The following is a 12705-nucleotide window of genomic DNA, read 5'->3' on the forward strand; positions in this document are numbered from 1 at the left end:
GCTCTTGTGATAAATGTATAAAGATTTGAAGGCATGATATTTAAACCTAGAGACCGTGATCAGCCTTGAGGCTGTTGCAACCCTTTATAGAATATGATTAAAACACTTAAATGCTTTGAAGACTTTATTTTATTTTTAAAAACAAATTTACTTTTTCACAAATCAACAAACATTTCAGCTCTATCGGAACTATGCATATATGAATCGTACACAAGCATAATGCATTCATAGAATTTACATCTTTAAACACACACTTACTTTTTCTTTACTCCAAGGTCTGAACAGAAGAAAGACAAAAGAACAAGTTACATTTCTGTTTAAATATTTATTAGAAACAGAAATGATTGAGCTCCAGCAAGGCTGCAGTCTACCTCCAATCAGGTTGGCCAGTGACGAGTCCAGGTCTCCCCCTACGGTTTTGGTAAGAGGTGGGGTGGCGGCTGCAATGCCTCCCGCTGCGACGGGAGTTCCCATGCTTCCTGCTGTGCTTCCAGCAGTGCTGCCCCCGGTACTCTGGGGCGTTATGGCGGGCATCAGCAAGTCGCCTAATCCATCCATCAACACTTGGGGAGAGGGTGGGAATGGCAGAAATCAGAGAAACAACACGGATTACAAACCTGCAGATCCCTAATCTATCTATAACACGGGCAGAGGGCAGATATGAGACCAGGCAGCACAGTGAAGGGGGTTCAGTAGTCAGCTGTGCATCACATGCACAATGTAGGACTCTACTGTAAATATATTTGGGCATTCAAAGGGACATAATTACAGCAACTGCACTCACTTGGCTAGTTGCTAGCCAGTTCACATAGCCATATTTCAGGAACTTAAACATGGACTGATTTGGGAACAAAGGACTTGTTTTGAACCAGGTGTCATCAAGACCAAAGAGTTTACAGGTTTTCATTCAAACTAACCTCTACAGAAGCATTGTGTTGTTGAAAGCTGGTTCAAAAGTTGGAAAGTATTCACTAAGGTAGTGGCCCCCAACCTTGGCAGAAGCTTAACAATTCAAATATCTATCCATTTTATCCCCATACCCTTTTAGCTAACAATTTACACTGTTTAATAATGATAATAACAATGTATACTTTATTAATCCCACAAGGGGAAAGTACAATGTTGTCATTCTGTTGTTACACACAGGCCTGAATTACACACACATGCTCAGTACCTCTACATGCACTAATGGAGAGATGTCAGAGTGAGGGGCTTGCCCATGGAAAGGCACCCCAAGCAGTTGGGTGCTTTGCTCAAGAGCACATTGGCAGTGCCCAGAAGGTGAACTACATGGGGACTTGAACCAGTGACCCTCTGGTTCCCAGCCCAACTCCCTACTGACTGAGCTGCTGCCATCCTGAAAACTAATAAATTCAATCACATTTACACAACTATTTTACCATTCATCCATTTTTTTTCTAACTTTTTCAACTATTTATCCAGTACGTTTAACTAATTATTTAAACAATATACACTACTTTTAGCTAACTATTTTAACCATTTATCCATTACTTTTAGCTAACTAGCCTATTTCAACTATTTATCAATTACATTTAGCTAACTGTTTCAATAATGTATCCATTACTTTTAACTATTTAAACCATGTATCATTATACATTTAGGTAACTATTTTAACTATCCATTAATAAATAATACCAACACATTTAAAGTAAATATTTTATGTTTCTGACCTCTGAAGTACCCAAAGACTACGGCTTTTCACTAAAATGTGATTCTGTTTAATGGGCCAAAATGTAAAATATATAAAATATGCAGACCCTACTGTAGACTCTGGCCTTGATAGCATGTGGTTACCATAAGAGCCACTGCTCTAAAAGACCAGGAGGAAATAAACAACAATTCAGTAAGTCTTGTCTCATGCAGGAGACAATCAGGAATCATATTGCAACATGCAAAGACACAAAAGGGGAGACTTGTCCAAACTGCACATGCTGCAATGCACTGCCGGGTGGAACTCACCAATTACAGATTAGAAGAAGCAAGCAATGACCCAGCAGAGAGAAAGGGGTGTGCATAAGGGGTGAAGAGGGAAATTAAATGAAGCAGAAGATACAAATGTGTGTAGCAGAAAGAAAGAAAGACAGAAAGATTAAGACAGACAGAAAAAAAGAAAGATTGCAGATAGGGGTTGGGTAAGCAGTAGGTGAAGAAAGCAGCATTTGTGAAAGTGTGAACAGCACAAGAGAAGAACTTGTGAGAAAAAAAATCATTGCTCGAGAGGCAGCAGTGCTGAGGAGTTAAGCAGAAACAACCGTTGTATGCAAGTGACATCAGCACATGTCAGTGTGTCGACCATGCAGTAGTCAAGCTCTCAGCAGAAGAGATAACTAGGTCATGGTTAAGGTAGCTCAGTTTTAATTAATGAGAGCAGATTAATGTGCATTAAGCAGATGACCTGTGCAAAAAAGAACAAAATACTCTTTGAAATTTTGCGAGCATTGCCATTGACTCTTTGGATATGGAAAAAAATCAAATATTGCGATATTTTTGACCAAATACATTGATGTCATGTGTGATATTGTGACGATATTGTAGGGTTGAATAATGGTGCTTAAGAAAGTGTTAACACAATGAGAGTTTTGATAAATAATCATCAGTAATGTGGATACAATGACTAAGTGGGTAAAGGCAAATAATAGAACAGTCTGGTAAGTTCAGAAATTGACAGCCCGTTAAAACCAAGAAAAGACAACACTTCTTATCAGCGTCATAACATTACTGTACATGTACTGTATATATTTGATTTTCTGTATTTATTGTTTATTTCATATTAATGTTTAATATGTGTGTTTGTTTGTTTATGTATGCAACATAAACCAAGGCAAATTCCACATATGTGTACTTATTGTGGCACTAAAACCTTTTCTGATTCTGATACCACGATACTACGATATCCAAAATTGAAGACGGTATCTAGCCTCATAAATAACAATGTTGATATAATATTGATATATTGCCCAGCCCTATTTGAAATTCTCTAATATTTCAGAAGGCATGACAATGAGACAGATTACTAAAATGAAACAAAAAAAGGAAAACACATCTTTTATAACATAACTAATCCACTTACTTGAAGCATCAAAGCCACCAGAGGGCGCCGGTGTGGTGGTTGCAGGTTCTGGTAGAGATGGTACTATCGGTACTGCAGCAGGTATAGGCGGTGCTGGAGAGGTAAGGGAGCCCAGAGCGTCAAAGCCCGACTCCAGGAGGTTGTTTTGCACAGGAGCAAAGGCTGGAACTAGAGCTGGGGCAGCAGTCGGAGCCAGGGTGGGGGACATCAGGCCTAAGTGGGGGGGACAGACACACGTGTAACTGTCTGGCCTATCATTTGTAGGACTGATGTCCGACTCACTCTAATTCCATGTGGAACACACGTTAAATATGATTACTGACACAAGTGATGGCACACAAAATGAAATTTTGGTTATCCCTGTGGGGAAAGTCCATCAGTGAAGCAGAAAATACTAACAATATACAGCAAAGAGAAATAGAATATAATACAGCACATTACTCAATCAGTTACAACACTAGATCTTGTTAAAAACCACGTGTGAAATGTATGGTATGTATTAGAGTATCTGAGCAGGACACAGTCTAGTGTATCAAGACAAGACAATAGATGAAACCCAAATGCCAAACATTCAATGGAATACTCAATAGCACAGATACAAAATAAAGAAACAATTCAAGACAACTGTGATGAGAATAAAAGAGCATGCATCCCTATCAGTGATGGAAAGTAACTAGCAGTAGTAGTAAGTAAGTACATTACTCAAGTTCTGTACTTTAAGTACAATTTTGATTCACTTGTTCTTTTATTAAGTATTTCCATTTTATGCTATTTTAAACGTTGACTCCACTTAATTACATTTCAGAGAGAGATATTATACTTTTGTGAACATTGTTAAAAGATTGTGACCTCTTATATAAAAGCAGTAGTAGTAGTATGAGCCCTTTGGCACGTTTCAGATGTCTTTGAGTTGTTCCACCAAAGACCAATTTCCCCTCCAAACCTCTGAGGTGATTTCATTTAAATAACATTATGAAGCTCGAAGGGTTCACATTATCTAATATTTCACAAAAAGTAAATTGAAATGAAACGTTCTGTTTTTCGTCTTTCCTACCCCATTAACATTACATTGAACCCTCAGATTTGTCTGGCGACCCTATGGGAAGCTCCACCTCGACTAGCTGCAACAATAAAATCCTGCTTATGCATCGATGCATCAGTCTTAACAATGTAATAATGTTATGTATATATATATATATATAAATATACATATATATTGATATATCAGTCACAGGAGAACAAGTACTATTACTTATGATATTTTCTTTTTTTTTTAAATACTGTACTTTAGGATTTTCAATGCAGGACTTTGACTTGTAATTAACTTTTACATTGTTGTACTGGCACTTTTACACAGGTAAAGGATCTAAATACTTCCCCAGTTCCCTATGGATACAGTACTGAAAATTGTGCATTGTTTTTTACAGTAACAAGTTCATAGACGCCCAATACAAATAAAAAGTGTCTCGGTGTGTTGATGTACACATTACTCACACAAAATAGCTTACTATACGTACAATACATTCAAATTTTCAATGCAATGTACAACTGCCAGGTGATACTGAAGCTTGATAGAGTGACTGAGATAACGGTAATTTATTGCATTTGTTGAATTTAACCCATCCTTCATGTAGAACCTACTCTACATGTTTTTGATGGCAGAGCACCTGGAGGAAATCCACACAGTGGGAAGAACACGCAAACTCCACACAGTAAGGCCCAGGACGACCCCGATTCCAACCTGGAACCTTCTTGCTGTGAGGCCACAGTGCTAGCCACTGGGCCACCATGCTGCTGCTGTTGTGTGTGTTGGGAATGTCATATTCTTTAACGTACAAAGATGAAAACACAAAAAGATAAGAGCAAAGACACTTTTGTGATTCTCTTACTCATGAACTATTGGCCATATAGCAGAGACAGGAATGAGATGGGCGGGAAATTGGCTATGACATCACTAGGAGGTCGTAGGGGGGCAGACATTTTACAGATATTTCCAAATGAGTCCAAATCCACTTTGGAACTGCTGTATAAACTATTTAACCAGTTCTGCCAAGTCTGAATTTGATAAATGCATCTCCATCATTACTTCCTGCATAATTTCTTAATCAACATAAAGCATTTCCGTCAGCCGTTTGCCAGCATAAAAACGTTTTTCAAGACTGCGGACATCTTATTAGCCTTTTTAATTCATAAGAAATAGGACTGGACGCGTTCATCTCACATAGACATTTAAAGCTTTGAAGGCTCAGTGCTGGATCCTTAAAGTGACTCGTCATAGATAAAATTACTAGGACCGCACTCCAATTGAATATTTTTATTGCAACACAGTGGACATTTTGGGCAGCGCACTTCCTTAGCATTTGCATAGGCAATTACAAACAATGCAAACACTAAGGAAGGGCGCTGTCCGAAATGTCCATTGTGTGGCAATAAAGATATTAAATTGGAGTGCTGTCCTAGTAAGCCTTTCCACAAACTCAACCATAATTTCCATAAAATACTTTAATGTAGCACCAAAAAGTGACAGTGAGAAGAGACTCACCTCCCAGCAGATCGTCCCCAGGCCCTCCAGGAGCAGAGCTCTGCGTCTCCTCCACAGAACCGCCGAAGGAGTCTGCATGGCCATCCAGTAATTAACAACGCAGCATGGAGGGCAGAAAGGGGTGAGAGGTCAGCCCCAGACTACACACACTGGGACACAATGGGGGGCCAGAGACAAAATTATCTTCATAAGGCAAAACTAACTGAAACAAAAATAAAAGGTGAACAAAACATCTAATGAAATTTAAAAGATGAAAGTTAGTGTGGATAGAGAAAGATTATAACACAACATAGTAAAATAACTTGAGACCATTTCATGTCTACATGTTGCATTATTTGTCCTGGAGTGGGATTTGGTACAACATGTGCTGGAGTGATACACAGAAACCAAACCAAGAGTCTACAGCCATGCTAGAAGCTCGGTGAGGCTGTACAGCAGTGCTTTAAGCTAAATGCTAATGCCAACTTGCTACCATACTCACAATGGCAATGCCTGCATGCTGATGTTCAGCATGTATAATGTTTACCAGGTTCACCTTCTTTGTTTCAGTGTGCTAACATGCGAACATTTGCTAAGCTTAGGCTAGTTGTAGAAGTTTTGAAATAGAAAAATGACACTGATTAAGAATCTGTGCATCCACTGCGATGTGTGATGCAAATAAATCATTGTGAGTACTGAGAAAAGTTTTCACTGACCACTGTTGATTGATGAGTCGCGCACATAAAGCACAGCTGGTCCTGAGGAGAATTTCCCTCATAGCCGCAAGAAGTAGAGTTGCTGAGGGAGCTTATTATTATTATAATTATTATCATTATCATTACTGTGGCGTTACACCCCACTCGCCTGGTCCCTCTTATCCACCACATCCTTTGTTGTAATTAATGAAAGCTTTGCAAGTTTTCCAGATGGTTTCCTATTATTTTCTATAATTATGGTTTAGCAGCAGATGAAAATCATCAATCTATCCCGGAATTCCATCCAATATATAGACAATTTTTCTATAGATTCCCATAATTTTTAATGAGTCAAGAATTCAAAAAGTTTTCTTTTGGATATCTGTAGCACATTTCACTGTGATCCCATGGTTGTCAAGATATTTCACCAAAAACCAAAGATGCCAACCTCAGGATGGATTCAGAGGTTCATCCCCTGGGAACTATGAATGGCCGTACTAAATGTTGTGCCACTCCATTTCGGTCTGGACCAAAGTGGTGGACGACACACAGACCAACATTGTTATACCTAGAGCCATACTATGCAAAAGTCCTCAAGAAAAAGATTAACCCCTACTGTTTTTTTACTGCAGTACACCACATTTTCAGCACTACATATAGTTGACTTGAAAATTAAAACTAAATATTGTAAAAGAAAGAAAAAAATCACCTACACAGAGACACACGCAAACACACAGTATATTAATTATCTTGGGAATATAATCCGGTGCCTACTGCAGAATACTGTGTGTTCTATATTGCATGATCTGTCTGCAGTCTAATCCAGAAACTGCTGTTTATGCTTGCACCTAGAGTCCATCACCACATCTAGACACTATCAGCCTCACTACAAACTACAAACATTCACTTAAGAACTTACTGTAACAACTGGGGATGGTAAAACAAATACCCAAGAGAGAAAAATAAAATTATAAAATGCACAAACGATATTCAACAATTTACACGCAGCACATGTTGTAAAGAGATGTTTATTCTGAGGTACAGTACCCAGCAGGTCAATGACCGGTTCCGGCTCTGCTTTGGGTGGAGAGGGGGCCTCTGGGGTGGGAGCTGCAGCAGCAGCAGCAGCAGGAGATGTAAATGAGTCTGAACAGGAAGATGGGCAGAGACAGAAGCAGTACTAAATTACATTTTAATCTAAATTACTACTATTTGTCAGCGACAGCTGTATTTTTTAGGGGAGAATGCTTTGCTCATGAACTATTATGCCTGTTCTAAAAGGCTAGCAGACATGCAGAGAAGAAGCAAGTACCCCTGCATCTTCACTGTGCATCCACATCCTTGAAGTGTGCACCATTTTGGAAGTACTGAACCGGTGTGCATATTGATGCAGACACCAGCACCATTCAAAAAACGTCATGATAAGTTGAGTCTTGCTGCACTCTTCGTGAAAAAATGAAGGGAAAACAGTGATGCAGTGAAGATAAAGCAGCTAACTCACCGGTCACGATGTCTCCAACCGGAGCCGGCTCGGGCAAAGGAGAGGGCCCGCGTGAAACAGCAGGGAGGTCTAATTTACCAGCGCAAGCGAGAGGCAGAATGCGAGAAAGAAGAAAACCATAGAGGTCCGGAAGCAAAGAAAAGTATTAGCGTGGCAGGTAGAAAGACACAGCGTAGATATAAAAGCAGCCACAAGGACATTCCAAGACGAGTGGGTTACATGCACTGTTCTCATACCACTATGGGGGACAAACCAAGACGTGTGTGGGGGGGAAAAAAACAGTTGACAGAGGAGTGGACGTATGGAAACCCGAAGAAATGAAGAGGTTCCACACACAGAGAAATGGATATCAACTCCTGTACCTGAACCAAAAAGGTCTACGCTAGGAGTGGTAGCAGCTTTGGATTCTGTGGTAGGGCTTTGCTCAGGCATAGAATCAAACATATCTAAGAACAAGGACACACAATCATATGTACATTCAGATTCCAAGTCCAGTGCATACAGAATGATGAGTTAAGAAGAGAGATGAGGGAAAGCAGAGAGAGCAGCATATATTTTGATTATTAAAAGGGTACGTTTCTGTGTATCTTTTCAGTGTAATGCAAAATGAAACGTTAAAAGGGTATATTGCCAAATGTCAGCATGAAGACAACATTTTGATGTGCTTTCGCTCTAACAGAATGCTAATTTTTCCAATCTCCAATGTATTTAGTTAACAAGGCTGATCGTCTACAGCCATGCTAGCTGCTACAGATGAGGCTGATGGGAATATCTTAAGTGTTGTCAAAAACTCAAGTTTGGACAAATACAAATTTTGCCCGATGATGGTGCTAAATAAATAGGTAGATGATTCATCCTCTGGGGAACATGAATATTTGTGCAAATTCCATGGCAATCAATCCAATAGTTGATTTAAATCTGTAGAGCCATGCCAAACTTCACAAGTTATGCATAGTTATTTTTCGTTTCATAAGAATAGCATATGTCCATCCAGCCACCCACCCACCCACCCATCCATCCATCCATCCATCCATCCATTATCTATGCCCACTTATTCTGTGCAGGGTCACAGGGGTCTGGATGCCCTCCCAGCTCACACTGGGCAGCTTTAAATTGACAAGTTGGTCACTAACCAGAACACTTGAATTAAACCCATAGTAAATTTCACATTCTGACATTGAGCAATATTCCCTTTTATCTAAAGTGCATAAGCTACAATAAAGCATTCTCAGCTGTCAGTTTCAAAAATATTGGTTACAAGCAGAAAAAGACAAAAATGTCTTCCCTCTAAGTCTGTCTGTTTGTTAGTATTAGGTTAACAATCAAAACAAGTTGAGCAACCTCTGTTAATAAAAAAGAGATAAATGTCCATTTTGGTCCCCAAACAATAACTAATTAATGGATTGACTTTTAAAATGGCTTACACAATTGACTCCATTGTGGATTTTTTTCAAATAATTAAATTCTGCAGAGGAGGTCAAGATGCTTGATTAACTTTATTAAATGATCTGTATCTAAAAGGAAAGGCATCATGGAAAATAGAAAAAACAAATCTGAAATGTAGGGACTGTGCAGGTTATCATCATGGCCACTACTGTCATCACCATCATCATCACTAGCAAGAGCAACACAGTCATCATCATTATCAAAATCTATATCATCGTCATCATAATGCAGGACAATGCAGTGAGAGGCATAATGAGAGCGACAGGACTTTACCACCAAAGATATCTAGAGTCGGAGCGGCTGTAGACTCTGTGGTGGTGGTGTCGGTGGTGGTGGTGGAAGAAGGGGTGAGGGCAGCGGGGGCAGCGATGGGGACGACGATGGTCGGCGCCTCACTAGAGGTGGGAGGGGTTGCGGCGGTGGCCCCCGTGTCGGTGGGCCTCATAGCGAACAGGTCCAGCTCTGGAGCAATGTCCCCACTCCCCTCCGTCGTAGCAAAGGGGTCTTCAGGAAGAGCAGCAGGGGGGTGGTGTTGATGGGTTAGGGGGGTGTATGATTAGAGAAGAAGGGAAGGGGATGGTTGGTTTATGAAGAAGGGGAAGGAGGGATTGAGGGTTTGTTAAAGCAACAAACACTGTAAAAGGAATATTTGTGTGAGGCCAGATGCCTCTGAAGCTCCAAATCAGGGTTAGGTACAAAGAAAGTAAACCAAGCACACGGTCACTCGTTAACTTCAGAACTACATCCACAAGCTACAACAGATAGTGAGGAACAATTCTTCAGTTACTAATTACTGACTACAATGGAGGCCAATAAACATGCTAAAAAGCAAGTATGCGGCTTGATAACACGCCAAAATGGCATACGAATTGGCGTGTCATACATACGCCACTTCATGAGATCAGTCTGGACTCACCAAGGTCATTCATCCTCTGGTAACTGTGGATTTCTGCAATGTGTTTGCCAGACACAGCAAGAAACACTGGAGATGGGGGGGGTCACATGGATAATTTAAGAGCCTACGTATATTCTCATCACTGAAAAGGGTAATTTGACCAATAGGAAAAAGTTTCAAAACTGGGTGTGTCCTTTCTACACCAAATAATACAGTAGGTCAAGTGTGGGCGCACTAGATGTACCATTAAGGAGTATGTTGCATTTATTTAAAAAAGGTATTTGTGAGAAAAAATTACATAGATTGCTCCAGTCATTGTCCTGTGATACATACAAGGCCAAATAGAGAGAGTAAATAGAGAGAGTTCTTTTTTTTTTAAGAAAAAAGGCTCAACAATGATTAAAATAATCCTCATCATCCTCATCAATAGGTAAAACCAGGGTTAGGGTATCAAAACAAATAGTACTCATTATATAATAACTGCATTGTGCTTTTTACTGCAGTATTCACTGGGTGAATATTAGGAGGAGAAGAGTAGTCGAGATGAGGGTAGGAGAGGGTACATGACTGGGGCATCAGAGCAGGATTTGGGGTGAGACAGTAGGCCCTGAGGCCACATGTTTGTTCTACTGTCTCCTATGGAAGCAGAAGCAGCTTTGATATAATAAAAGCAACAGCTTTCACATTTACACACACACACACACACACACACACAAACACACACACACACACACACAAAAGCTGCATTGTCACCCACCAGATCCACCAAAAGCATCAGAAGCAGGGCCCGCGGCCACGGCAGAAGGACCGTCTCCTGGGGAAGGTGCAAACGCATCTAGGGTATTGTAGACGAAAACAGCCGGAGCGCAAAACATAACAACCGACAGACACATGGATGTAAAGAACAAAAGATGAGTAAACAGATGGAATGGACAGGGAACAAAAATGAGAGGTCAGCATCAGGAAAAAGCAGAGAATACAAGAAATATGCAGCCCAGCCCGGTAACTGCAGAGAATGATCTGATTTTAGCATCAGTCACGTGATGGGTTTTGAAGGGCTGCATAATGCTGCATTCAGTGAGTGCACCACCTGTGCAGGATGGTGAAATGAGGCAAGTTGTCACAAGTTATTTGTACTCTGTGACAAGAGGGAAAATGTCAAGTTCAGTGAAGGATAACGCAAAGTCTCTCTTTGACAAAGAAACTCACTTGGCTCTTTTCAGCAGATACTTGGTGCTTTTCAGATGAAAGGGTTAAAGGTGCTGTAGGACTGTTAAGATCCAGGACTTAGCCAAAAAATTCATCATCAACAACTTCTCAGTCCCTCCCCCCTTTCCGCTAAAGCCCAAAACGGTCTCCTAAGCCCCTCCCCCCACAAGGGAGAATGAATGCGTGTGCATGAAGCAGTGATAGACACGCAGTTAGACACCCCCCCCCTGGCCCTGATTAGTGCATCTGAACAGCGGTGGATTCTTGCAAATCTCACTACAGGCTGTAGGTGGTGCCAGAGGAGCCCGATTTTTTTTAAATGACCTGCTTCATGTAGTTCTACTGGAACATAGGGGCAGTTTCAGCAAATATGACAGAAAGGTAGTTTTATAAAGCTTACCTACTGCACCTTTAAGGGTTCATATTATAAAGCCAAAATATCATTCAATGAAATCCACCTACTCATCTTCTTAACATATTTATGAAACTCTTAGTCAGACATTAGGGGGAAAATCATTGAAGGGTGATGATAAAAAAAAAAGCTTAAAGCAACAAATACCCATAATACGAGTCAAAATAGCAAATGAATTACATTGCAGTGGGTTTATAAGGCGCACATCATTATGATAGAACACTCTGATGAATGTTTAGAACATGTTAATGTCAACACTCATTAGTGTTTTGTTGCAATTTCTGCAGCCTTTAATAAACCCAGAGAAAAGCAAGTAGTCCACGATACTGGCTCATATTTTTGGGATGTGCCACAAATGGAACGGTTCGCTCTGTGCTCAATGCAAAAGAGTGTGTGAAAACTTGACGTTATGTCAGCACGTTAGTGCACACGGTTGCAACAAAGCAGGATGTAAAAACAGTAAAAAACGGTGAGGATAGAAAACCATTACATTTTAAGGAACAGCCCTAGCATTTGATTTTCTGAAGAATATATATCCAACAATGTTTGAAATGCCCAGAATGTCATTTAAAAATGTTTACTGCTCCTCTGAAGATATTTCCAAAATCCTCAAAGAGTTTTCTAACTAGATGAAAATTATTTGACTACTTAATAAAGAAAATGCAGCTCTTTTGGTATGTATTGAGATTTCTTTGTAATTTTAATTGGATATTGTGTTTTTAATACGTATCATCTTGTATGTTTTTACATATAGCACTTTGTGATTTTTATCTGTGAAAAGCGCTCTAAAAATACATTTTACATACTTAAAGGTCCAATGTAATATATTTACTGTAATAAATCCAAAAATGACCCCAAAGCGTCATCAGATATTAAGGAAACATGCTAAGTTGAAATACTATCTTTTCTGACAACAATGCTAACGGAATTTATGT

General features: G+C 39.9%; 1 protein-coding gene across 13 annotated transcripts in view; it reads right to left on the bottom strand.

Annotated features, from left to right (window-relative positions):
- snap91a (synaptosome associated protein 91a) overlaps positions 1–12705 on the bottom strand; it is a 95124-nt gene that overhangs the window by 2845 nt on the left and 79574 nt on the right. For 2 of the 13 annotated variants that reach the window (XM_039805532.1, XM_039805531.1), the window contains 9 exons: positions 10907–10984; positions 9528–9758; positions 8171–8254; positions 7809–7877; positions 7355–7453; positions 5634–5705; positions 3092–3304; positions 372–563; positions 259–277 (listed from right to left, as the gene is read on the bottom strand). In XM_039805532.1, the coding sequence (XP_039661466.1) occupies positions 259–277; positions 372–563; positions 3092–3304; positions 5634–5705; positions 7355–7453; positions 7809–7877; positions 8171–8254; positions 9528–9758; positions 10907–10984 (1057 nt within the window). Of the gene's footprint in view, positions 1–258; positions 278–371; positions 564–1678; positions 1963–3091; positions 3305–5633; positions 5706–7354; positions 7454–7808; positions 7878–8170; positions 8255–9527; positions 9759–10906; positions 10985–12705 lie in introns of those variants that run through there. The other 11 variants (XM_039805534.1, XM_039805533.1, XM_039805542.1 and 8 more) reach the window with 11 other exon arrangements.

Source organism: Perca fluviatilis, chromosome 7, assembly GCF_010015445.1.
Source record: "Perca fluviatilis chromosome 7, GENO_Pfluv_1.0, whole genome shotgun sequence".
NCBI classification, from domain to species: Eukaryota; Metazoa; Chordata; class Actinopteri; order Perciformes; family Percidae; genus Perca; species Perca fluviatilis.